The 25,393-nt window shown below is 54.9% G+C and overlaps 10 protein-coding genes and 3 non-coding genes across 13 annotated transcripts; 7 read left to right on the top strand and 6 right to left on the bottom strand.

The window, feature by feature from the left end:
- Window positions 1-252: 252 nt before the first annotated feature.
- On the top strand, window positions 253-1,297 carry BO66DRAFT_449500 (phytanoyl-CoA dioxygenase family protein; the record flags this gene model as incomplete). The annotated part of the gene is made up of 2 exons (XM_025651785.1): window positions 253-426; window positions 518-1,297. 2 exons carry the CDS (start codon window positions 253-255, stop codon window positions 1,289-1,291), a joined length of 948 nt encoding a protein of 315 aa, XP_025508556.1. The 3' UTR covers window positions 1,292-1,297.
- Window positions 1,298-1,552: 255 nt separating this feature from the next.
- On the bottom strand, window positions 1,553-1,625 carry BO66DRAFT_t12. The gene has a single exon. It is a non-coding gene; the product is annotated as a tRNA-Lys (tRNA).
- A 1,444-nt stretch (window positions 1,626-3,069) lies between these two features.
- On the top strand, window positions 3,070-4,984 carry BO66DRAFT_363880 (type III PLP-dependent enzyme). Its single transcript, XM_025645133.1, has 4 exons — window positions 3,070-3,287; window positions 3,392-3,787; window positions 4,023-4,601; window positions 4,684-4,984. Exons 1-4 carry the CDS (start codon window positions 3,098-3,100, stop codon window positions 4,875-4,877), a joined length of 1,359 nt encoding a protein of 452 aa, XP_025508555.1. The 5' UTR covers window positions 3,070-3,097; the 3' UTR covers window positions 4,878-4,984.
- Window positions 4,985-5,352: 368 nt separating this feature from the next.
- Window positions 5,353-5,463, top strand: BO66DRAFT_t30. The gene has a single exon. It is a non-coding gene; the product is annotated as a tRNA-Leu (tRNA).
- Window positions 5,464-5,749: 286 nt separating this feature from the next.
- Window positions 5,750-10,623, bottom strand: BO66DRAFT_387564 (uncharacterized protein). The gene is made up of 3 exons (XM_025646336.1): window positions 10,251-10,623; window positions 8,978-10,175; window positions 5,750-8,913 (listed from the first exon to the last, which is right to left on the bottom strand). The coding sequence occupies exons 1-3, from the start codon at window positions 10,303-10,305 to the stop codon at window positions 5,838-5,840; spliced, it is 4,329 nt and encodes a 1,442-aa protein (XP_025508554.1). The 5' UTR covers window positions 10,306-10,623; the 3' UTR covers window positions 5,750-5,837.
- A 1,364-nt stretch (window positions 10,624-11,987) lies between these two features.
- Window positions 11,988-12,848, bottom strand: BO66DRAFT_65213 (uncharacterized protein). The gene has a single exon (XM_025653470.1). It carries the CDS (start codon window positions 12,687-12,689, stop codon window positions 12,117-12,119), a length of 573 nt encoding a protein of 190 aa, XP_025508553.1. The 5' UTR covers window positions 12,690-12,848; the 3' UTR covers window positions 11,988-12,116.
- A 159-nt stretch (window positions 12,849-13,007) lies between these two features.
- BO66DRAFT_407525 (uncharacterized protein) lies at window positions 13,008-14,243 on the bottom strand (the record flags this gene model as incomplete). The annotated part of the gene is made up of 6 exons (XM_025649065.1): window positions 13,008-13,270; window positions 13,318-13,392; window positions 13,449-13,827; window positions 13,877-13,981; window positions 14,042-14,107; window positions 14,175-14,243. The coding sequence occupies 6 exons, from the start codon at window positions 14,241-14,243 to the stop codon at window positions 13,008-13,010; spliced, it is 957 nt and encodes a 318-aa protein (XP_025508552.1).
- Window positions 14,244-14,462: 219 nt separating this feature from the next.
- On the top strand, window positions 14,463-16,573 carry BO66DRAFT_425157 (FAD-binding oxidoreductase; the record flags this gene model as incomplete). Its single annotated transcript, XM_025650215.1, has 6 exons — window positions 14,463-14,968; window positions 15,034-15,430; window positions 15,494-15,584; window positions 15,638-15,968; window positions 16,020-16,216; window positions 16,278-16,573. The coding sequence occupies exons 1-6, from the start codon at window positions 14,751-14,753 to the stop codon at window positions 16,571-16,573; spliced, it is 1,530 nt and encodes a 509-aa protein (XP_025508551.1). The 5' UTR covers window positions 14,463-14,750.
- A 352-nt stretch (window positions 16,574-16,925) lies between these two features.
- BO66DRAFT_387560 (uncharacterized protein) lies at window positions 16,926-17,697 on the top strand (the record flags this gene model as incomplete). The annotated part of the gene is made up of 2 exons (XM_025646335.1): window positions 16,926-17,571; window positions 17,654-17,697. The coding sequence occupies exons 1-2, from the start codon at window positions 17,021-17,023 to the stop codon at window positions 17,694-17,696; spliced, it is 594 nt and encodes a 197-aa protein (XP_025508550.1). The 5' UTR covers window positions 16,926-17,020.
- Window positions 17,698-18,734: 1,037 nt separating this feature from the next.
- BO66DRAFT_449494 (sulfatase family protein) lies at window positions 18,735-20,350 on the top strand (the record flags this gene model as incomplete). The annotated part of the gene is made up of 1 exon (XM_025651784.1): window positions 18,735-20,350. The coding sequence occupies exon 1, from the start codon at window positions 18,782-18,784 to the stop codon at window positions 20,348-20,350; it is 1,569 nt and encodes a 522-aa protein (XP_025508549.1). The 5' UTR covers window positions 18,735-18,781.
- Window positions 20,351-20,493: 143 nt separating this feature from the next.
- On the bottom strand, window positions 20,494-20,583 carry BO66DRAFT_t11. The gene has a single exon. It is a non-coding gene; the product is annotated as a tRNA-Asp (tRNA).
- Window positions 20,584-21,058: 475 nt separating this feature from the next.
- On the bottom strand, window positions 21,059-22,408 carry BO66DRAFT_449491 (quercetin 2,3-dioxygenase anaerobically complexed with the substrate kaempferol; the record flags this gene model as incomplete). Its single annotated transcript, XM_025651783.1, has 3 exons — window positions 21,059-21,713; window positions 21,777-22,185; window positions 22,354-22,408. The coding sequence occupies 3 exons, from the start codon at window positions 22,406-22,408 to the stop codon at window positions 21,059-21,061; spliced, it is 1,119 nt and encodes a 372-aa protein (XP_025508548.1).
- Window positions 22,409-23,773: 1,365 nt separating this feature from the next.
- BO66DRAFT_397341 (carboxylesterase) lies at window positions 23,774-25,360 on the top strand (the record flags this gene model as incomplete). The annotated part of the gene is made up of 1 exon (XM_025648589.1): window positions 23,774-25,360. The coding sequence occupies one exon, from the start codon at window positions 23,774-23,776 to the stop codon at window positions 25,358-25,360; it is 1,587 nt and encodes a 528-aa protein (XP_025508547.1).
- Window positions 25,361-25,393: the final 33 nt, after the last annotated feature.

Here is a 25,393-nt window from a genome sequence, read left to right as displayed (position 1 = left end):
GCGCTGATAATCCTCCCCGTGACGATTGGTCGGAGGCGGGGTGATGGCCGTGATAACCTCTTATCGCGGCCACAGATTCCAGCTTTAGATGCGGGGAAAATAGTCAGCCACGGCTCCACATGCCATAAACATTCGACCGCAACTAAACGTATCCGAGATGGGAACCCAAGTGCGGAGGAGGAATGTGTTTATATGCCCTGAGGAGGCCCTAAGACGGCCTTGCTCTCTGGCACAACAACAACAACTGCCATCATGGCTGTCAAGATTCCTCAAGTGCAACGAATCGACCGCTCAGACGTGAATGCTATCATACAAGCAATCATCCAAGATGGCTGTTGTGTGATCAAGAACTTCACCGATGCAGCGACCGTTCAAAGAGCGAACGCGGAAGTGCAGCCATATCTGGAGGCCGATAAACCATGGAAGGTACATACCTCACACCTCCTTGATCAACACCCCTCCCCTTCTCCGGTACTTCATCGTTATATCCCAGAAACAATCTAACAGGAACCTCCAGGGCGACCTCTTCCCCCCTGAAACCCGACGATGCACCAACCTAGCCGGCCGCAGCCCGACCGTGCGCGAGACCTTCCTGGTCGACCCCCTCGTCCGCACCCTAACCGCCACCTTCATCGACAAGACCACTTCCAACTTCTACGGCGAGACGAAACACACCTACACCAGCGAAGCCATCTGCTCCATCGCGATGACCTTCGACATCGGGCCCGGCGCCCAGGCCCAGCGCCTGCACCGCGACGACAAGAACTACCACGTCGACCACGCGGATCAATCCGCGGACGGGTACCGGGTGGGCTCCGACGTGATGATGGCGTTCATGGTGCCGGGGGTCCGGACCACGGTGGAAAACGGCGCCACCCTCGCCATCCCCGGCAGTCATCGGTGGGGGTCCGATCGGGCGCCCCGGCTCGACGAGGCGGTCGCCGCCGAGCTGGACGTGACCGACTGCTGGGTCATGCTGGGCGGGCTGTACCATGCGGGCGGCGCAAATGTCACCACCGCGGAGCGCCGCATCGTGCATGGGATGTTCTTCTCGCGCGGGTTCCTGCGCCAGGAGGAGAACGTCTACCTGGCGAATGCGCCGGAGGAGGTGCTGTCGTGGTCGCCGGCAGCGCAGCGGGTCATGGGGTATGGACTGTCGAGTCCGAATATTGGGTTCGTGGGGTTCCAGACGCCGGTGCAGTATCTGCGCGGGGAGACGGTGGAGGCATTCGGGGATTTTGATCCGTCGCAGGAGCAAAGGGTGGGGAAGGAGAATGTGATTAACGTTTAACTGGACTGCAGCATGGTTGGATTGGAAATTTGATGTTCTATGATTGTTTTGAAATGCAAGGGATGCAGTCGAACGTAGTAAATGAAGTAATAATGCGACCAACGGAGGGTAGAGTTGGGATTCAGCTACCATGGGTCAGGCGGAAGACTGTTCTATACGGTAAATCTGAACGGGATAAACAGTTAAGCGTCTAAGACAGCTCTAAGAAGATTCATGTGATAATATAATGAGTAGAGAAACAAAAACAAAAGGAAAAAGTAAAGCCCAACGCGGGGGTTGAACCCGCAACCTTGAGATTAAGAGTCTCACGCTCTGCCGATTGAGCTAGCCGGGCTTGCTTGTTGAAGCACGTATCATAGTAATGCTCTACAATCTAAACTCAAACCCACAGAAGCATTATTCTTGCTTGTTGCCTGCCTCAATGCCCTGTAAGTAGCAGGTAGGAAATAATTGCTTGCCACCAAGTCGGGGCCATGATTTTATAGCAGGCGGCTTGTGATCTTGTGAAAACTCTCGGGCTTTTATCTGATTGCGTGACTAACTGTGCACGCGGTGGGCTCTGCTTGGTGAAAATATTGCCTCTACCTAGTCAAATACATATTTTAACCTGCGGCGGAATCAGCCTGGGGTCACTCACTTCCACTACCCCACGGGCAGCAATAAAAATGACCACGCTTACGAATACTATCCTATAATCCCACTACATCACAGAAAAGAACCAGAGTTGCCAAAGCGCCAATGCAAAATTCCAAGGAAAGCGGCCCGAGTAATGGGCACCATCACTTGACAACCCGAGATGCAGCTTCTACCCGACGTCAGCCCCGATGCTGCTCAACGCTACGTTAATCTATGACCAGCAGCCCATAATGCGCGTCGATGGCGACAACGTGACCAGTCCACTCGTGGCAGATACTTCATTCATAGATATCTCCGCTTACGGTAGGAAAATGTGGCGTTGCAGAACAGATCATGCATGCAGGATGAGCCATACTGACACATAAAAAGTGCCCATATCGCGAACAACGCGAAAGACTAACCTGCCCACATCTTGACACTGCCAGATTATGTGCCAGATCTGTGTCTCCTCCTTGATTATAGTACTTCCTCGCATCGTGCGTTAAGTGTGTCAAGGACGTGGCCGCCCAGAGCTGGTGTCGCAACTTCCGCAAATGCCGCCAGCATGCAGAACCCTGTCGTAGCGAACTGACGTCGGCTGAGAAATCGTAGATCTTGTAATATCTTAGCAAGCTATCTGGTTCCAGTACTGAGTTACCACTGCAGGTCTAGATACGTGACTACAGTGTTTCGTCTTGGAAGCGCATCCTTCCTGGCCGGATATCAAGAGCTGGGCATCTCAAACACTGACAACAAAAGTCTTGTGCCAGCATAACATCAGAAAGTTGAAACAAATCCCCAGGAACATTGAAACAAAAGAGATAGGTAGTGCTCGAGATGGCTAAATGCCAAGCAAACATCGTGTCCGAGAGCTGAACTCAAGACAGCCCTACGTCCAACAGTATCAATGAGACATCTCCCATAACACCGTGACCACTCAGACTAGTCCACACATGAACCATATGCAAGCTGTTACCTTGGGCGACGATGAAACAAGCGTGGTGCCTGGTCAGGCTCTACGCGTAGGCAACCACCGAACATGAAGTCGAGTGAGCCCGGGCAAAAAGACGAATGGTCACTGTTGGCAATTCACCTGCCCAAGCCATTATAAAATAGAGCTTCAGATCCCTCTCTGTGACTTCCCCATCCACCATCACACATACAAATCACACACCCTTAACTTCATCCACAATGGTCCTCCTCGAGCTCCCCTCCGCGGGGAAACTCATCGACCACCTCATCGCCAACCGTATCACAGAAACCAACAAAGACCCCTACAGCACACAGAGTGATCGCCCTTTCTTCATCGCCGACACAGGGCCAGCCTTGAAGCTTTACAACCGTTGGCGACGCGCTCTACCCAACATAGCGCCTTTCTACGGTCAGTGTCGTCCCCTGCTTCATAAATTTACCCCCATCACGCACCCACACAGTCCTCCCACCGCAGCAACAGAATAGGCTGACCAGGGGTTTTTGACCCGCTAGCCGTGAAATGCAACCCGGACGTGCGATTCCTGCGGTTTCTCGCCGACCTGGGCCTGGGATTTGACTGCGCCTCTCAGACGGAGATCGAGCTGGTCCTGTCTTTGGGTGTGGACCCCTCCCGCATCATCTTCGCACATCCATGCAAGTCCATCTCCGCCATCCGCGTGGCCGCTGCCCGGGGCATCTCCCTCACCACATTCGACAATATCGACGAGCTCGATAAAATGAAGGCTCACGCTCCAAATATGCACCTGCTGCTCCGGATCTATGCACAGGACGACACCGCTGCCGCACAGCTGGGCAACAAGTTCGGCGCGCCGCTGGCATCGGCCGAGCCGCTGCTGCGACGGGCAAAGGAGTTGGGTCTTTGTGTGAGGGGGGTAAGCTTTCATGTTGGTATGTCATATCTTCTTTCTTTCTTAGATCTGTTCTATATGCCTGTACCGAGCGACTTTCAAAAAACCCCCACATGCGTGCACCGGCAAACAAATAAGCGCATACAAGTGCGCAGTACACAAAACACACAGACGCGCAGACATATACAAGCGTGCAGATGGGCGCACCATCCATTCACCTACTCTGTGTTATACCCCGCATCGACATGACTAACAAGCCCCCTTTACACTCACAGGCTCCGGCGCCCGTAACCCAGCAGCATTCACAACAGCCGTCCACCAAGCCCGACACGTGTTCGATCTCGCAACCCACCTCGGCCTACCACCCATGGACATCCTCGATGTAGGCGGCGGCTTTCAAGACACCAACTTCGAAGAGATGGCCGGCCCCCTCGCGCGTGCGATCGACGGAGCCTTCCCCGACTCGTCCGCCGTGCGCGTCATCGCCGAGCCGGGTCGCTACTTCGCCCGCACCCTCTACACAATGGCCTGCAAGGTAATCTCGCGGCGGCGGCAGCTGCAGCCGTTGCTCGACGAGTCTCAGCCGTACCTGTCCCTCACCCCCGACATGCTGTATCTGAACGACGGGGTGTACGGCAGCTTTATGTTGGTCTTGTTGGAGAATGAAGTCTTCGTACCTGACCCGACTCCCCTGAGAGGCGAGGAGAACGGGAAACTGGAGCAGCGCGCGACGGGACCGCATCCGTATTCGATCTGGGGGCCCACGTGCGATGGGATCGACTGTGTGGCGAAGGAGGTGGTGATGGAGGGGGAGGTCAAGGTCGGGGATTGGTTGGTTTTTCGGGAGATGGGTGGTGAGCTCTCTCTTTCTTTCTCCCCTTTTCCTGGTTGATGCTGTTTGGGGCCCTGCTGACGCAGTTTGTTTGCGGGATGTAGCGTACAGTGTGGTGAGCGCGACACAGTTCAACGGCTTCTCTAATGACTACGAGGTAATGTACGCGAGCGACTATCTCGCTTCTGTGGGGGGGCTGGGAATGACGGCTGCTGCTGATGCTCCAGGAAAGGTTTGGAAGTATCTGGAGTGGTTCTTGCCTGGGACTATTCGGGGATTGTGGAAGCAGAAGGCCTGAGGAGGTGGTGCTGGGTCATGGTGGATTGTTCACACAGGGGATTGATCATAGAGGGATCGTGTCCGTTGGTTCGGGTTGGTTTTGCACATAGAGAAGCGGCCTCGTAGATGAGGGAGCAAAAGTGGCGGGCCTGATATTATTGTATCTTGAGGAAGCCTATGTAATGTGACTGGAATCTGTCTTATGCATCTTACATGCGTTCTGCATGTTATAATTGTAGACAGGATACTTACTCTGAGGTAGGCGATAGGGGACTCAGCATGTAAAGCAGCTCTGAATACACAAAATCGGCATGTCAAATTTTCTATCACCACCAAATGTAAAGAGAAAATAAGTTTTTTTTTTGGCATGAGGAAAGTGGCTGCTGATTCAGTGATAGGCTGTGAATGTGAATTTACCCAGGTTTTAAGCGCTTTGCGGATCACTGGCTTTTTGCCGGTTATAAAACACACATTCAAAGCATTCTACAACAACGGGCAAGATGGCCGAGTTGGTCTAAGGCGTCAGGTTAAGGTTACCTTAGCATTCAGCTTCACAGCTTCCTGATCATCGTTTGATGGCGTGGGTTCGAATCCCACTCTTGTCATATCTTTTTTTGTTTTGTCGGCTGTCTCGGGTACTACCCTACTATTTATTAGGTCTTTTTTGTTTCTATGCAGAGCGTCCCCACCAAATCCCTCTTTCCTGGCTGTTACCTCGGTGCTCCCAATGGACGCATTATTGTTGAACTCCAGCAACTGGCGGGAGAGCTGAACGAACTCCATGCCTATGAAGGTTCTCTTTACGGCAGTCTATTCAAATTTCCGGAGGACGTTGATGAGTGATCACTTCAGACTACATCAGGCTATATGAGGACAAAAAGGCCGCAGGCCGCAGACAGGAATATTGCTTTATGAAGGAATTCTCTAAACCTACTTGCAAGGGATCCCCCATTCTTCATCACCCATGGGAAACCTTTTGCTAAGCTTGGGCGTCACCCTCGCGCTTCTGTACAGCGTGTTGATGTCTCAAGCCCGAGAAACCAGCTATCTTATCATATATACCACGAAACATGCTCCGGTGGCTAGATCGAGCCGCTTCGTCGACTGGATCCTGACTGGCATTGGTTGGCTTGCTCGTGTCTTGCACCCCAAGCAGGTGGGCCAACTCGCCCGCCTTTCTAGCCAGGAAAACATTCACCGGCGAGCCAATGCCTTGACCCTGTGGGTATACTTGTGTTGGAACTCGGATGACAAGCCATAAGAAAGCCACCGTGATCACCAAAGCGACGATTGCAGTAACCACCATGCCGAGAATGGCAGTATGGTCCGGCGGCCCGCTCATACTGAAGATACTGACTGCAAGCCCCACCGGGAGAAAGAAGACGGTGGCGTAGGTGAAGCGAGTAACATCCCTCGCCTGGTTGAGGGATATTTCATTGTTCACCAGGGCGATCAGGAAGTCAACATGGGAGAGCAAGACGTCCACCTCGCGGTCATGCTTGGCCAACTCATTAGTCAGTTTTCGAATAAGCATGCCATGCCGCTGCTCATTGCTTCGTGTCCAGCGGGGCCTTTCTCGCCCCTGGGAGCTCTCCCGCTGCCTCCAGTCGTCTATCAGCGTCCGGACCCCGGTGATACTGTCTTTCACCCTGCGTAGAACCTGGAATGTTTCATCCAATAGCTCTTGCTTTCTGTTCTTGAAGCTCATGGTCGAGTATAGATCTTCACTCATTTCCGATGCACTGGGTCGAGAGTCTTGCTCAACCCTGCGCAGAATCTCCTTGGTGCTCTGGTGGAAATCGACCAACAGTTTATTTAGTAAAGACAGCTCAAGCACCTTTCTTTGAGTAAAGCTGTGATCTTTCAGGCCCCAAACTTCCTTGCTTGGGTCGGTACTGGCCGTTGAGGTCGCCAGGACATGACACGTCCAGTATCGGTCACACCAGTCACCCACCATGATCAAACTGAAAACATCATCTACCAGGAAAATCCCGTTTCCGAGGGGGGAACACAGCTTCGAGGCTAAATGCCGGCTGTATCTCTGGGCTGGGGTAGCACCTCCCCCTTTGGACTGCCTGTGTGCGTGCAATCTGTCCCAACCCTCCGTGCCCCTGGAAATTGCTCTGAAGAAGCGACAATGAAATTCAGTTACCCATGAGTTGGTCTCTACCACAACATCATCATGAAAGAAGCTTGTTGTGATCTCGCGATGTCTCTTGATAAAAGACGCGAAGCTAGGTCTGTCACGCTCAGGGGTTGCGAGGTAACAGGTGGCAGACATCTCGCCCGTGGGAGATGTGATGTACACCATCCGCTTCTTACTTTCATTGTATCGTCGTTTTTTCATTAGATGGATTTTCATGAGAAAGATTTCATCTTTCCATATTCCAAGCCGCAAGACTTTTGCGTCGACCGGCTTTTCTTTACGGCCTTTGCGAACATCAAGGACGAACCCCAATGGATTCTCGCTTTGTGCCTCTGCTCCTGTCAACAATGGATCCTCTCTTCTTGGCAGTGTTAGGGATATCATTTTCAAAGCGTAAAGACGTGCATGGATTGATTCCAATCTCTCTATGTCTGCGCATATCGCTGACTCATCGCCTCCCTCAAGGCCAAGGGCCTCCGAAGCTTCCCCTATAATAACTTCCCTGTCTTCCCTGCTATCGGGAGGAGTAAAGTCAAGGAAATCAGGGTCCCTAAAAAGCCAGTCGTCTGCCACATCCACGATTTTATTCACATCGAGAGATGTCCCGTATGGGTTCCATCTTCGGAGGGTAATCGGGACCGACACCAGCTGTGTGCCTGCTCGAAGATGAGAGCTTTGGTCGCCCGAGGGTCTTGAATCACGATAGACGTGCTGTTGTGCGGTAACGGTTGAAGAGTCAAGAGTCTCATGGTCTTTCATTCTCTCCACAGGCAAGACCTTATTCTCATTGAGATCTAAAGATTTCAAGAGGATGTATGCGATCTCGAATCCGGTATGGAAGTAAAAGTCACAATCATTCTCGGCTTCGAAGTAATTATATTTCCTTCGCTTTAACACGTTGAGATAACCAGGAAATAGCCCAGTTGGGTAAGACGAAGCCAGCAGAAATCTTTTCGCTCGATTCACCATTTGGCCAGATGAGTTTCCCCATGTCAGCCGATACCCCTGAAGAGACCACAGTAGAGCCAGTCCATACCGAAGGGGATTGGCCCACTCCACCTCGTCGCACAGGCTGTCTTCGTGTCTCGTCTGAATTTCCAGCGTCTCATGAAGCAGGTCTTCTTGGTCCTCGAAGAAACCCCACAAGGCACCGTAGTACAGTACGGTATCCCGCGAATGGAGCAGAAACCGCGTTTCGTTGGCACTGCGCGTAACACTCAGCATGCGTTTGTTGAAGACCTCGTTTCGGACGGTGAACCGCTTGATGTTCTCCTTTCGTATATCATCTGAGCTGAAATAGATGTTTCGCTCACACTCTTCTGCGGGGGTTGATTGACGTCTCCCGCGCTTCTCGGCCATCACGGTGAACATTCGCTCCCGCAGCTTCGAAAAATCATCGAGGACTGCACTCTCTTTATACATGGCTGACGGTCGAGATTCTAGCCTGTTCAATACTTCCTCGATGCCTTTGAGAGCCTTCCATATCCACACATGATCCCCTAGCCGATAGTATGGAACATCAGAGCCCTGAAAGTGCTGCCAGGTGGGCGTCCGTCTGTTCTTTGTCTGATTCAACTGTAGGAACCACTCCTGGCACAAGTTTCCCAATCCTTTGCAAACAAATTCAAGGTCTTCTAAGTCATGAAACACCTTCAAATACTCAGTTGCTTTGATGATGTGATACGGCATGAGGGTAGGATTGTTATTCGGGACCCTGGTGCTGCCATAACCCACCTTGATAATTTCGCCATCGATCCTAACATTAGCAGAAGAGGCTGCTTCAGGCTTCAGATTGAAGACCCACTCCAGGTGATTCTTGCATGTCCATTTGATTCTTCCGCACAGATCGGAGGTGCTCAGATGCGGTACAAGAAGTTTGTACATCTCCAACATGAACATGAATGCAAAGCTTATATAGTCAACAGCGTGTTCGACGGGGATCTGCTTGTGCTGCACGTTTTGAGGGAACTTACGAACTTCCTGATATGCTAACTCTATGATCTCCAAAACTGCCACAAGTGAGCGCTACACCTCGATTTCGGGGAGCTGGAGCGGAGGGGTCAAGCTCCCGCTTAGTCCAGGTATGTTTCGTGGCGTCGGTAGTTCTTGTATGGTTGATCTTCAATGGTGTCCCATCAAGAGGGATGCTGCACACCGATATAATGTGCTCCAGATGGCGACGGCAATGCCAATTGAATCTATCCTCATAAGAGTCAAATACGCCTAGTTGACCATCCGAGCTAGGTGACGGCGCCTTAGGCAATGTTGAGATTGCCAGTGAGCTCCATTCGCCAGATGAGGCTACTTGCAATTTAAATGCTGCCGTGTACGTGACCCGATCTATCTGATCGACGAAATCATGCTCCAAGGCAATGGGCTGTGGATTGCCCTCCGAGCTCTGAGATACAATATCAGCATGATCTGTTGTCGGTTTTGGTCTGTCAGAGGTTCTAATAGGATGACTCTGATTGTCCTTGAATAGTCCCACGAGCACGCCAATCTGGCTCTGTTTGGAACTCCATTGACGCTGGGCTTTCAATATGAGGCAGTTCTCGGCCTTAGAATCGCTTGATTGATCCTCACACAAGTTCATATTCAGTACCAACCGCATGTAATCCAGATCTTGCATGACAAAATTCATATCCAGACTCAGTTTTACTGTATCCGGGCCGTCGGTGCCTCGATCAATCAACATCTGCTGCAAAACCATGCCATGCTGACACCAAGCCCGTACCGTGATGGAGAAGCCTTGCTTTGTCTTGTACTTGATGATCGGCCAGCGATTGTCGACGAAGTCCAGCGTTGATAGCTCCGGTTGAATGCTTCCGTCCAACCGCAGCCCGAATCCGCAGTTGGCGTCATCGGCGTTCTTTGCAAGACGGCTTGCTCGGCTTGAGACAAAGTATGCTTCTTCGCCGCTGTATTCGAGACACAGGATCTTCGATCGGAAGACCTCATCCAAGCTACGATCACCAGCGTTCTGCTTGTCTGAAGCATTTCCATCCTCTGGCTCGCTATCGCCCGAGTCCCTATCGTCTAGGTTGACCTGGTCGGGGCTCTGCTCGCCCGAGCTCAGAACAGGACAGCAAATCCGAAGCAGGGAGCCGTAAGCCCCCACAGTTGCCGTCAAGCCCTGATCACCGAACGAAACGAACGTCGCGGGTTCTGGCGCTGGGTTCACTCAGTACCTATCAGTAACTATTCCTTAAAGTGCATCGGACCACATCGAGAACTGTTGATCCTTACCCGTCTTCCAGTACTCATCTTCGGCCTTTTCCGGGGCCTTCTCAGAGACACTCATAACGAAATCGGAGGACTGTCGTGGTGGCGTCGAGGGTATTGGGTTTGCGTCTGCTTGGAAAACGGGAAATCCAAGTCGTACTGAGCCTTCCACCGCAGGTGCGTAGGTGGAGTGAACCGTTGTATCATGGAGGCAGAGAGACCTTGATCGAAGATCGCGCGAGTCAAGGAGATAGCGTTCAGTTGGGGTTTCATCCAACCCCCAACTCGAGTCCGGTCTTAGAGCGAGGCGACGGAGCTACGCAACTAGCTACTGAACTGCATCTCTAGTGCTTATCTGCGAACTACTCCGTGGTTGAGTTCTGTGTTGCGGCCCGACACGCGGCAAAAGAGGCGATATAAGCAAACAACCTTGGAAGCTTGCGAGAGGGGGAAGCATTGCTTTTTCCTCCGGTCATCCACTCGTGATCCATGATCGGTCCCTCTTTACCTGTATCGGGGCTATTGCAGGTGATTGATAGCCGAAAAGAATCTTTTCATTGGACGATCTGCACAAGTCATTGCTGTGGGTGGGTCGGCCTCTTTCAAAAGTAACTACCATCCCATACCTAGTGAGGGTTAGTGCGTGTGAGGATTTGAGCGGTCGCATGAATCTAACTTACCGAATAGGAGACCCAGTACTCCGCACGGAGTACTCGATAGAAAGATTGCCTCCCGAAAAAAAATAAAGCGAGCACCTGACGTGTGAAATCCAAACTTATTCTTCAAGTAACCCCGTATGTTCCATAATGCTGGATCAAGATATCGGTTGAGTGCTAAGTACTCTGGTTGTTTGTGGTTCCCCGCAAGGATCGCGGCTCAGCTACCTAAGCGACCCATATTTGGGGCGATCTTATCACGGCGCCTATTTGTTAGCTTTATTTATCCCAATACGCCATTGGCCGCCATCTGTGACGTGTTGCTAGTAGTGCTTGCAGCTGAGCAGCTAAGCATAGGTACCTACCAGGTAGTCTGCGCTTTGACCTCTTAAACAAGGCATCTGGAACCATAGTCATCGATTACCCCGCTTGAGCTCCTAGCGACACAATCTGGATGCCATTTCTGCTACAGCCTTCAGCTATGGCGTCTTTTTGCCCACCTCCTTGCTAATTATCACTTCAGCTGATCCAAGCACAACATATCGGGGCCCATTCTTGGTCTCAGGCCTTGCTATGTTTCCGTGCTGTAGCATGGATATCCACCCTGTGTCCCTTCTCCATGGGAAACGAGTTATAGTTCCTCAACACACCGCTTATGACTCCGAGGTTGGTGAGAACCTTTGATCTTTAAAGTCATAGAAGAAGAATACTTCGAGTTTCTAGATTCACTGCGATTCAAGTCTCCTAGAGCAGCTCCAATTTAGCCCTGCCATAACTTGATCGGTTGTTCCAGCCCCTCGCACGCCTCCCCAGCAACGTTCGCTATTGGACCATGTAGACCGCCCGCCTTGCAGCCGCTGAATCCGATCTTCCCTGAGTGTATATCGAGGATAATCCAACTTCAATTCCGGCCTGAGGCTTATTTCCCTTATCGCACTTCGCCTGATTAGACCAATCCTTCTACCCGCAGGCTATACCCTCTCTACCGACCCCGTCAGCGGTACGATTCTCACGTCTTCCGACTCCTCAAGCAGGGCAAAGACCACTCAGTCCACGGCTGAAACTCGAGTTCCAAGGCCCCCACGATCCCCAGTATGATATGCTATCTCCAGCCGTCCAGATACCACACGGCGCTAATGCACTTGAGCAGGACCGTCCAATGCGCGAGAACCACCAGCGTAACGGGCATCCTTTGCTCGATTGATATCACAAAGTCCTCAAGGAACTGCAGCATTCACTCGGTGCTGGGATGCATGAATGCCGGCCCCTCTCTTGATGCAGGCCTCCGGGGTAGACTTTCATCGAATCTACACTCAATCATATCAATAGCCAAAGTATGAATTGCCTGCTGGGTACAACCCGCGACCCGGAGGCCCACCAGTTGTCGAAGATCCCAGGAGTGGAACCTGTGCTCGCGCAGCTCACCTTCCTGACTCACACAGGCTAGCATCGAGAAAGGAAATAAACTCTGCTGCGAGGACCTTGGGAAAATGAGGAAAGTCCTAAGTGAGTCCCACCAGGCAGAACAAAAGGAGGGCAGGCTCCAGTTGCCGACCGGCCCGAGGCCGCAGGGGGGGCGGCCGTAGGGCGCGGGTTCGGCCCGTAGTGTACCATTTCCATGCCTACCTACAATAATTCGTACTGACTCCCAGCTGGCGGCTTGAGCCGCGCCCTGGTTGCATGCTCGATTCTTTTTCCTTAGTGTTGGCAAACTCACTGCCTTAATCAGACTGAAAATTGCCAGAACATGTCCTTGGTGCCAAGGAGCGACCGTTCTCCGAGCTTCGGTTCCAGGGATGCCAATCATGGGTTGTGATGAGAAAAGTGAAGCCTCACTCAGGCTCACCAAGGTATGTTACTAAGTATTGACTGACGAGTCTTCATGATGAAGCCTGCATAGCCAGGGTATTCAAGCATAGGTGCAGTTATCAACCACCCCTTGCTCGTGAGGTCATTCAAGGGGGATCACCGCACACAAAAGAATAGATCAGTTCATTGGGTATCATTAACTAGGTCCAAATCCTTGCGTAAGGACTGAAAACACCAAATGGACTTTTAACAATTCACGACTCCTCATTCTCAAATGCGAACGTACTCTACTGTGTGCATCTGTGCTCCGCACAATCTACGACGCAGCAATCGGCTCCTGACTCCCATTCGACTCCACCACCCTCAGAATCTCCGTCTTCTTCGTGATCCCGCGGTGGCCCCAGCTCCGCGGAACCAGGTCGAAGGCCGCGGACTGTCTTGAGTCGCCGTGTCGGCTGTCCTGGCTCTTCGAAATTAGGGATCGGAGCCCCCACAGCTTCCGCAGAGAGGATAAGGACCCGGACATGAGGCCGAGGTTGAACTCGATTTCCATCCAGATCAGGGACATGGATGCCGAGTCTGACATGTCAGCCATCAATTTAGATGGAGAAGGGTGTGACACTTACAGGTAAAATTGGTGGTGTCATTGGCGAACTTGAGAGTGGAGAAACGCACGAGTGCCGCGACACATGCGGTGAATCCTACACGTCCATCATTTAGCCTCAGGGTGTAGAATCCAGAAAGGGGCAAGGCGCACCAATGCACAACAGCCCAATCACCAACAGCCGCTTCTTCATGGGCATCTGCAACTGCCAGATGGGCCTCATGGGCAGGATCAAGATGATCACGTCCAGCACGAACATAACGACGCCCTGCATCATGAGGATCGCGTAGGAGGTCTCCGGGGTATAGCAGGTGGCGTGGGTGAGGGTTTTATCGTACGCCGCCTGCACGGGCCGGCATTGGAACACCAGCGCCAGGGTGCCGGAGAGGGTGAAGGCGGCGATGACGCCCAGCAGACAGCGACCGACGAGGTGGACGAATCGGGTGGGGAACAGGCGCATGATGAAAAGGAGAAGACTGGCTTTCACGGTGGCGGCGATGACGAGGTAGGCGCACTGCGAGGCATATTCGAGCTGGTTTGGTTTTTAGTAACGATCGCAATTTCATTCGAGGGCAACTGACGGTGAGAAAGACCACGAGCTGGTCGGCGGAGACATTTTGCAGCGGCTCTCCCAGCCCGTAGTACGTGATCGTGTATGCCAGCGCTGAGAACAAATCTACCCCGATCTTGTCGACAATGTCAGTCGGTTGATGAGGTTGCCACGGGCGGTGTTCTGCACCACTTACCAGCGCGATGAGCACGAGCCAGTCATCCAACCCAAATTGCTTGGTCACGAACTTGCGCAGGTACAACTGTCACCACTTTAGCCGGCTGGGTCCTGTGATGGGTCAACTGGGGAGAGGGAGAGGGAGAGCAAACCCGCAAGACACAGACCAAAGTGGTGGGAATCGCCAGAGCCAGCACAACAACCCGCACAGCAATGGTCATATGCGACGTGCCGCTGCCATCACTGCGTGGGTGCAGAAGGCTCTCCATGCTCACCAGCAATTGTAAATCCAGAGGGTCAGTCACATCGACAAACGGTTGGAAAGAAACAGACGAAGAAGACCGAGCGGGAACCGTGGGGGAGCGGGCGGGCAGGGGGTTTGTGCAAGCCTGCAAAAGGCCCTGAAGGATCGCTTGCGGAATCGCAACAGTGGGTCATCCTGGGTCATACTGGGTCAATGGTGAGACCCTAACGCCCATTTCATTTGACTTCCCGTCCATATCGAGCCGGTATTGGGTTTTAGTTGCGGTCCGTCGACGGTCCGGCTGGGATAGCGTCGACGTCGTGCCGTGACAATCCCCACTTGCCAAGGGGGCTATGGGAAACGGCGCCTCGGCATGAAAGGCGAGACACTCTGGATTTGATTAAAACTCGTTCCGTCTCCCTGTTCCCACGTTTTGCATGCAGAATTCAACACCCCTCTCGGAGTTTCTCCCGCCGCCGCCACCATGACTCCGACCGCAGCTGCCATCCTCTCTGCTGCTCAGCTAGATGTCGAGCGCCACAGCCGGCTTGAGGCTGTTCTCTCCGCGTACACTGCCCTTCCTGACGCCGAGAAAGACCAGCAAAGAGGTTCCCATGTGTCCCAAGCGTTTGATCTATGCTTCTCCGGCCACAGCGTGGCTCCAGGGGCCAGTGGGTACGAGTCCCAGCGTCGAATGCCTTGGTATGTGCACCGCACCAGACAATCAGCCACCAGACCCCCGATCGGGCACTCATCGATCAGCGCAGGTCCACCAATTGCTGGCTCCAGCCCCAAGTGATCGTCTCTCCGTCATCGGCGCCACAGGTTGCGACTGCGTTGGCTCTGTGCCGATTCTTCCACGTGAAGTTCTCCATCCGCGGTGGGGGCCGGCTGCAGATCCCCGGGTTCACCAGCAACGAGGGCGGCGTGGTCATTTCACTGAGTAACTTCAACCAGATCGAACTGTCGGATGACAAGAGCGTTGCCAAGATCGGCGTGGGCCTGCGGTGGCTGGACGTCTACCGGGGTCTAGAAGCGCACGGTGTGGTTGTGGCCGGCGGCCGCGTCCCGGATGTGGGTGTGTCGGGCTTGTTGCTGGGAGGAGGGATATCATTCCAGAACAGTCAGTACGGCATGGGCGCGATGAACGTGTGCAACTACGAGGTATGGTCTGGATCTGATGTTTCTCGTTGTCTCATCCCCCAACCCTAACCCTACCGGTGGCAGGTCGTTCTCGCCGACTCCCGGATCGTCAATGCCAACGCGCAAGAAAACAGCGATCTCTTCTGGGCACTGAAAGGAGGCGGTCCCAATTATGGTTTGTGACTCGAGCCTTCCAGGTTCAAATCAACCCGTCTGACTGAATTCCAGGGATCGTCACTCGGATGGACATGGTGACCATCCCCAACCAGATCTGGGCGGAGGTTCAGATCTACCCGCCCACCGCCAGCGAGCCACTGCTGGACGCACTCATGCAATACCACCAAGCCATCGAGACTGACAACAAGGCGACTCTGATCTGGAACGCGACCGACCAGTTCATTCTCGTTGTCTACGTCTACTGCGCCCCGATCGAACGGCCTGCAGCCTTCGAGCCTTTTTACAATATCCCCTCCGTCGCCACCTTTGTCCCCGCCGGGGTGCGGTCTGTGTACGATCTCGTGCAGGCTGTCGCATCGGTCAATGAGGCCGAACCAACCCTGTACGCTCTTTTCATGTTCATGTAGCAGCACATACTGATTCCCGGGGATAGTCACGAATTCCGCACCATGTCCAGCCGACCGTGCCTGGAGGTCTATCGCGCGATCGAGAAAGCCCACGCAGAGCATGTAGAAGCGCTAAAGGACGTCGAGGGGCTGACCCTAACCACCGTCTTCCAGCCAATGTCCTCGCTGGCGATGCAGGTCTCCGCCAACAGTCCGCTGGGCTTGGAGCCGGTGGGCCAGCAATGTACGTCCTTCCCGCCGCCTATGTCTCCTTGTGCCTTCGCACGTGACTAACGTGGCGATAGGGTTCCTGGCGCGAGCCGACTGGAAGCATGCACAAGATGAAGACCGAGTCCGACAGGCAATCCGCTCGATCGTGGACGCAGCGGAAGCAGCGGCCAAGGAGCACGGGGTGTATCTCCCGTACAAGTACTCCAACTATGCGGCGCGCGATCAGGATCCACTGGCTGGTTACGGCGCGGAAAATGTGCGGCGGCTTGGTGAGGTTGCGCGCAAGTATGATCCCGACGCGGTGTTCCAGATGCTGCAGAATGGGGGGTGGCTGCTGAGCAGAGGAGGTTGGAACGGACAAACTAACTAAAGCAGAAAAGTATTGTACTGTACAGTATTGAACTCCCCCTCGGCGGCCTGTCTCGGAGGACTCTTGCCCTAACTCAGAGCCCTATCGCGCATCAGCAGCCACCATCCTGTCCATCGTAGATATAGACCACACGACATGCAAACTGCAACTCGGCACCAAGAACTGTCATATTGTAATACACCCCTTTCATGCAAGAACGCAAGCCACAAAGTGTGGCGGACCGACTTCCCGCCCTTGAATGACTTCATGAACCAACTCAACCCCTTGATCCAACCATGACATCACCCCCCCCCCCGCCAAAAGCATAAATACCATACATAAACCAGCCAGCAAATCCACCAAACCCTCATACCTCCCACATCTAACCCTATACCTACCTTCCATCTCAGTCAACCCCCCCGGCCCAGTCCCCAGTTTCCACCTCAGGAAAACAACGATACGGCTGAAATGCCCTCAACAACGACCCCACACCCCGCGCAACGCGCCGTCGAACCCCACCCTTCCCCGCCCCTCGACCCAAGCACGCACCAACCCTCCTACGCCCCGGACCCGGCCGCCTCCTTGCCCCTGACCCCACCCCGCCAGGCCATCCAGCGCCACATCCTGAATCTGTACAGCGGCAGCGCCTCCGCGGCCGACATGCAGGTCTACGCCGAGCAAGCCGTGTACGACGACCCGCTCAGCTACTGCGACACGCGCCACAAGATCGCGGGCCAGTGGTACGGGATCCCGCGGCTGTTCGCGCGGTCGGAGACGCTGGCCACCGAGGTGGTGGCCTCGTCCGCCGACGAGCTGGTCTGGAAGCAGCGCCAGCGGTACACGGTGGCCGGGGTGCATGCGTCCAAGGTGGTGGACAGTCTGGTGAGTCTGCGGCTGGAGCCGTCCGCCGGCGGTGGTGGTGGTGGTGGCGCCGAGAAGGTGGTGTATCATAAGGATATGTGGAATGAGAAGGATTATGACCATGCGGGGTTTGGGGCGTGGGTGAAGAAGTTGAATGGGTTTGTTTTTTCCCCTTTCTTTCCCGGGGGGTGGTTCGGGGTCTGGGGATGGTTGGGTGTGCTTGGCTGATTTTCGGAGTAGGGATAAGTTGACGCATGTTACGAAGCCGCCGGAGGAGATTTAGGGGGTGGATTCGGTACTGGAGGGGGAGGTTGGAGGGAGGTGAGTAGGGCTTGGGTGGGGGTTCTGATTTTGATACGCGCTTGGGAGTCTCTGTGTTAGGATGATGCAGCTGTAGGGTACAGTACACAGTAGAGCTGTGGGGGGCTTTTCTGGTTGCGGAGGAGGCAGTGTAGATGACTTTGTTTGTAGGATAGTTTGGTCGATTTGGACCTAATGTACAGTACAGCGATCTATTGTTGCTGCTTCTAGTTACCATGGATATGGTTTATTTCTTAGGCAGTATCTGAATTTTCAGAGTGTAAAGACATTGCAAGGAGCTAATCTATTTAAGCTTCTTACTATCAGATTATAGTTTCCTGTACGCTATGTTTCAGCTATCTAAACTCCTTCTTTTCTTCCGAGAAGGTCACCTGTCTACTTCGATGCAAAACATAGCCGTTGGCGTACAGTTCTAGGTGGGAATCTTTCAATTCGTGTGAAAGACAGTGCTACTCCAGGTTATTGTGTGGTTTGTTGATTACATTTCTGCAATTCAAGGTGGCTTCCGCGAACCCTATAATTCCGAGGGACTGGTTATGTCCTGCCCATAGGTGAATTTGTCAGAAATGCTGCCATGAACGGTCAAGAGCCTAGCAGGATCTCTTCTCTAATTATGTCTCGTATGCATCAGTTCTATTAGACTTGATATTCTGCTTATTTGACTGTCGGGAACAATTCAAGACGGTGTTGACCGATATGGTTCCCGTGTCGGATGAGAGATCCGCCGCCATAACGCCATAGTGGAGCCGGATTACCCCAGATCCCTTGCTCGTACATCGTTGGTTCAGCCCACTGCTCATCCCGCCTATTCCCAAACAGAGTACCAGCCATGCATGCTGTTACTCAAGGGCACGCGTCTCAAGCGCAGATAAGACGTTTTCGCTGCGCAAAGCACGGGCTGGCACGACCCGACATCGGAGTAGTCCCGAGAACTGACCACTCAAATAATCCAGCTCATCCTGGCAGCCATTACAATTCAATAACACTTCGTCCCGTCACTCCCACCTAACCTTCTCACCCGTAGCAGTTGACACCTCGGCCATCAAAATGACGATCCGACAGAAACCCCCACCACCCCCGAACATCGTCTTCATCATGGCAGACGACCACGCCTCGAAGGCCATCTCCTGCTACGGGGCCAACATCAACCACACGCCGCACCTGGATCGACTCGCGCACGAAGGCATGCGCCTCAACCACTGCTACGTGACCAACAGCATTTGCACGCCGTCGCGCGCGGCGATCCTAACGGGCACGTACAACCACGTCAACGGGGTGCTGACACTGGCCTCGAAGATTAACAAACACCTGCCCAACGTGGCCAAGCACCTGCGCAGCAGCGGCGGATACCAGACGGCGATGGTGGGGAAATGGCACCTGGGCGAGGGCAAGCCCCACGAGCCCACGGGGTTCGACTACTGGTCCATCCTGCGGGGCCAGGGCGAGTACTTCGACCCCACGTTCATCGGGCCCGACACGCCGGCCGCGGGCGTCCCGGAGGAAGGGTACGCGACGGACCTGATCACGGACAAGAGCATCGCCTTCATCCGGAACCGCGACCGCGCGCGCCCGTTCTTCCTCATGTGCCACCACAAAGCCCCGCACCGCAGCTGGGAGTGCGACCCGCGCCACAAGCACCTGTACCGCGACCGCATCCGCGTGCCCGCGACCTACTCGGACGCGTACAAGCACCGCGCGCGCGCCGCCCAGGCCGCCAAGATGCGCGTCGCCGAGGACATGACCTACTTCGATCTGGGGCTGGCGCAGCCCGACGGCGGGGCCCGGCAGGTCGGGGAGCGCATGTTCGACGGGCGGCGCAAGGTGCCCGCCCCGGAGACGGAGGAGGCGATCCGCAGCCTCAAGCTGGTGGACGTCGACGACGGCACGGTCTTTACGTTCCAAACGGCCGCCGAGCTGGCCGACTTCAAGTACCAGCGGTACATGCAGCGGTACCTGCGCACGATCCACAGCGTCGACGAGAACGTGGGCCGGCTGCTGGATGCGCTGGACGCCGAGCCCGGGCTGGCCGAGAACACGGTCGTGGTGTACACCTCGGACCAGGGGTTCTTCCTCGGGGAGCACGGCTGGTTCGACAAGCGCTTCATGTACGAGGAGAGCTTCCAGATGCCGTTCTTGGTGCGGTACCCGCGCGAGATCGCGCCGGGCTCGGTCGGCGAGGACATCGTCTGCAACGTCGACTTTGCGCCGACGTTTCTGGACTTCGCGCGCGTGGCGCAGCCGAGTTATATGCAGGGCAGGAGCTTTCGGGCGGTGCTGCGGGGCAGTCCGCCGGCCGGGTGGCAGCAGGTCGCGTACCATCGGTATTGGATGCATAATGATGCCATCCATGAGGCGTACGCCCATTATGGGGTCCGCGATCAGCGGTATAAGCTGATCTATTGGTACAATGAGCCGTTGGATGTGGAGGGGGCCAGACCCGGCGGGGAAGAATATAAGGAGTGGGAGCTGTTTGATTGTCTGGAGGATCCTCTGGAGCTGTTTAACATCTATCATGAACCGGAGTATCGGGAGGTGGTGGGGAGGATGACACGGCTGTTGGAGGCGAAGATGGAGGAGATTGGCGACGAGCCCGAGCATAAACTGAGAAGCAGGTGATCTGCATAGCTGTAGATGGGTCTGGCTCTGGTCAGTGTTGTATTCTCGATGAGGAACGACTCCGGGGAACAAAAATAATTGATGTTTGTGTAGATGCTGAGCCACATACGATGCACTATGCCGGCAATTCACAAAAAAGGAATCTCCCCGACTGGGAGTCGAACCCAGGTCTCCCGCGCTTGTTCCCAGCTGGGATTGACAAGCGGAAATCATGACCGTTAGACCATCGAGGATATTTCTTGTTGTTGTTCTTATCTTTTTGCACCTCCATTCTAGCATCAGCTTAGCATGATGTGATGTCCATCATAAAGCGATCAGTGATTTACCAACATCTTGCCAGGATGTTATTATCTTCAATCCCATCTGTTTTGGCGAATGCAGAATGCTTATAATACTCGCTCTTCATCAAAGCAACTGGTCCTTTGGTGGCCTGGTGATGTGTGACAAATGCGTGCTTTCGAGATGTTTCATGGCGGTCATGTTGAATCAAGATATATCTTGTAAAGCCCCTGAGTTGCCTTGTCTGCGCCCCCCAAAGTGGTTCATATTAAGCCTCCAAACCAAGAAACTCCCATCTCAAGCGTCGCACCTTGCTAATGCAAAAGAATATATTCATATAGCTACCACACTTCCCGAGAAAAAAGACTAAAGATAATACAAGTAAGATCTATAACCGCCGCCCCCCGCCTCTAAAACCAAAAACGAACCCTACCAATCGGCCGGAAAGCTGACCGAGCTCCACTCCTCCCCGCCGTCGACCAGCACCTGATCCAACCCGTCACTCCCCGAACTCACAAACAAAACCTTACTGAAGTACGCCTCACTGTGATACTTAAACTCCACCCCCCCAGGGATAAACGCGACATCGCCACTTCCCAGCTCCGTAGCAGCATACTCCCCGATCTGCACCACGACCCGTCCCTCCTGGACCTGGAACGCACAGGCGCCCGGGAACGACCACGTGGGCACCGTCACAGTGCTCGGGACGGTGCTCATCGAGATCGTGGAGAGGGTGTAGTTCGTATCCTGGGCCTGGGTGGCCGTGACGAAGGGCGCGACGATCTGGTACCCGTACTGCGAGTTGAGGTACTTGGGGCCCCAGCCGTTGGCGATGAAGTAGGGGTCGCCGGCGGTGGAGGCGAGGGCGTTGGCGCCGTTGTGCCAGACCGTGCTGGCGGGGGCGGTGCCGTTGACGGTGTCGGAGCGCGGGGTGAAGGCGAGTTCGGCGTAGACGTCGAAGGACTCGAGGGTTGTGATGGTCGTGGAGTCGGGGCCCGTGGTCGAGGAGCTGTCGCTGGACGAAGGGATGTAGGGGGTGTGGGTTGTGTCGGTTGCGTTGGTGCCGAGGTAGTAGAAGAGGTCCCTTCATTGTATTCGTTAGGCTATGCGGTGGGAGGGGCAAAGCGGGGTCGGGGGATGGACTCACTCAAACCCACCAGGGACAATCACTCCCATCATCTCGGTGTCCGGGTCCTGGATCTGGAATGTATGCGTCACGTTGCGCGGCACGCTGCCGTAGTCCCCGGCGGACAGCACCCGCGTCTGCTGCGTGTCGTTGCCGCTCTGCGCCCACAGCTGGAAGCTGCCCTTGTTGCAGTAGAAGTTCTCGTAGTGCTTCTGGTGGATGTGCGGGAGCACGCCCAGCGCGTCGCTGTGCGGCGCGTTGGTGCCCATCAGGGTGAAGGCGTACCCCGAGGATGGGCCGGTCACGTAGAACCGGTACAGCTGCGTGCCCACGGTCACGGCCCGCGCGTGGGAGTAGTGCCGGATCACGTAGGGGCGGACGTGGTCGGGGGCGTCCTCGACGATCAGAGACGAGGTGTCGCGGGTGCTGGCTGGGCGGGCCAGCGCCTGGCTCAGACTGGAGAGTAGGAGGGCTCCGGCGTGCAACCGCATGGTGGGCTAGCTTTCTCTAAGAAATGAGTGGAGAGTGGAAGAGAGGATGGTAATCTACAAACCCCATTTGATCGGCATCAAGGCAGGTATTTATACATGGCTGCAACGATCGCAGGCAGTGGAGCACATCGAGAGACCGAGATAGCCAGCAGAGATCAGCATTGCGAATCTGTACTCACAACCCGCTGGGAGGTACCTGCTGCACCGGAAACCACCATGCCCACTTGCCAAGGAATGCAGTAAAACATAGAGCCTGGATGACAGCATGCACGTTTCACTATGCAGTATGAAGTAAATAGTCTTAGGGCATACTCCTACCACTGGAAACACCGGGCCGCGGATGATCAGATCCTTGCCCGAATAGGAATAAACGGCGTGCTGCAAGCCCGCGTTAGCGCCGTTCGGAAATCCCGAGTTTCTGCAAAGAAAAAGAACGGTCCTGTGCCAAGACGGAGAATATGCCCGGATGGCCTCCGGAGCCCGTTGGCAAACGCTTTTTTTTTATTACTTGTACTTAGTATTGTGCACCGGTTTAATTAATCGTGGAGATTGGCTCGTATAGTGAGTGAGTGCTCATGACTTTGCTTTGTACGAGATCTGGTCTGGTGTCCAGATAATGACAACCCCTGTTCATGACGGCTGGGCGGCTTGGGTTTCTGTTTGCTGGGTTCAGTGCTTGGCAGGAGAGAAATTGCGAGAACAACGGGAATGAGATCACCGGGTGATCGTTACTTGTTTTGACGTTGATCGACTCCAATGCCTATAGGACTAAGCGGAGCATTCGGCGGATGGACGCAGGAAGTTCCGGATGGAGCATGAATACGTAGTTCTATTCCTGTCTTGGACGCCGGGCTCATGTAGTGGAATCGATAGTCTCGCTACTATCGAGAGACAGAGCCTTTGCCCACAGTCTGAGGCATGGAGTTGCTCTAGTTTTATTTGAGTACTAAGCTACAGTAGGGAAGGCGTTATCTTATCGACTCCTCCACGTGCCGGACTGTATTATGCCGAGGACCCTAATCAGATTCTCGGCAGGTGATGCAATACGTAGCGATCATAATGTCTTCCCCAGTGACAAAGCGACACAGCCAATCAGCCCTCCCTATAGACCGGCGCAAGACGGAAACGAAAGCCTTCGCCTGAGACGGGCCGTCTTGCAGCTCCTCATAAAAGGATTCTGTTATCGTAGGGTTACATCGATCCAGGGACGCTGCACCGCTGCTCGGAAAATCCGACCACCGAGGTGCAGCCGACTGCGCCCTAACTCTTTCGACTCCAGACGAGAAGCCACCGAATCCATCTCGGACAGAAAGTTCGGCAATGAGAGTGCCAGCTGTAGCTGTCACCGAACCATGGGGAACCGGGGGAAATGACTCCGCATATTGCGGAGGGCCGGCCAAACCCCGGACATTGATTAAATATTGACAATGTGGCACCCAGACCTGATACCGTTCATGCAGGGCCGCCTGCACTCTCTGAGAACCTTCGAAGTAGCTGCAGCCACCAAATTACTTCTCACCCGTGAGAATGAGATTCCCGTTATTATCCGCATCGCTGCTGCTGCTACTACCCGCGCAAAGCGTGACGGCAACCTCCCACCACAGTGACGATGCATTGACCGTGCACACCAGCACAGGCAGTTACACCGGCCTCTACAACCCTTCCTACCCTTCCGTGCGTGAATTCCGGGCCATTCCCTACGCCCAACCCCCCGTAGGCTCCCGGCGCTGGCAGCCCCCTCACCCGCTCCCGGCCTCCAACCAACACCACAATGCCACGCAATTCCCGCCCGCCTGCTCGCAGTACGTGTACCGGGGCCCCTCCGTGTTCGGCACCCTGGTCCCGGAATTCCTCATCTCCAACGCGCCCGACCAGAACTCCACCGCCGGGGCGATGGCCCAGCACAGCGCCGAAGACTGCCTGCACCTGGCCATCTGGACGCCCGCCAACGCGACCGCGGCCTCCAACCTGCCCGTGCTCGTCTTCTACAGTGGGGGCCAATTCCGCACCGGCGGGATCCGCGTCCCCTACCAGCTGCCGCCCGCCTGGGTGAACCGCACGCAAGACCACATCGTCGTGACGACCAACTACCGCCTTAACATCATGGGCTTCCCCAACGCCGCTGCCCTCGAAGACCAGAACCTGGGGATCCTCGACCAGCGCGCCGCCCTGGAGTGGGTGCACGCGCACATCCGCGAGTTCGGCGGCGACCCGTCGGCCATCACGCTCTGGGGCCAATCCGCCGGCGCGATGAGCGTCGACTACCACACCTACGCCTTCCACAGCAACCTGCTGGCGCGCGCCACCATCTCGCAGTCCGGGACGGCCCTCAAAACCACCCCCAGCGTCGACACCAGCCACTCGAACTTCACCTTCGTCGCCAAAAACCTCGGGTGCGATTTCCCCGACCACCCGCACAAGGAACTCGAGTGCATGCGCCAGGTCCCCATCGACACGATCCAGAATTTCATCGGCCGCTACGGCGACGCCAAGACCGCCCCCACCATGACCTTCGCCCCCGTCGCGGACGAGAAGATCATCTTCGCCGACTACCCGGCGCGCGCGGCGAAGGGTCTCATCGCCAAGACCCCCGCCATCGTCTCGAACTGCGCGAACGAGGCCGCCCCGCTCTACCCTTTCCCCAGCAGGAATCTGACGGCCGGGCCGTGGCAGCAGGGGGTGGATGCGGTGACGCTGCGCGATTGGCTGTGCGTGAGTGCGAACACGAGCGTGGTGCGGCAGCGCGCCGGGCTGAAGACGTATCGGTATCAGTTTGCGGGGAATTTCAGCAATGTGAGTCCGCTCGGGTGGATGGGGGCGTATCATTCGAGTGATTTGACGATGAATTTTGGGACGTTTGGGATTGTGCGCGGCGATGAGACGACGGGGGAGGAGGTGCGGACGAGTCGGGTGATGCAGGATTATTTGTTGGCGTTTGCGAGGGATCCGCTGCATGGCTTGGAGGGGATGGGGTGGGCTGCGTTTGATGCTGAGGCCGTGGGGGGTGGGGTCATCAAGAGGTTTGGGGCGCAGGGGGTTGCGGAGGTGGATGTTATGGGCGATGAGGTGCAGGGCGCTTGCTGGGGGGAGGGGGCGTATGATCCGTTTCCTTAGGGGTGTTTTGGGGGTTGGTGGTGAGGATGGATT

The sequence above is a fragment of the Aspergillus aculeatinus genome (assembly GCF_003184765.1).
Source record: "Aspergillus aculeatinus CBS 121060 unplaced genomic scaffold BO66scaffold_2, whole genome shotgun sequence".
Lineage (NCBI taxonomy): Eukaryota > Fungi > Ascomycota > Eurotiomycetes > Eurotiales > Aspergillaceae > Aspergillus > Aspergillus aculeatinus.
This window is presented reverse-complemented; position numbering and strand designations above follow the sequence as displayed.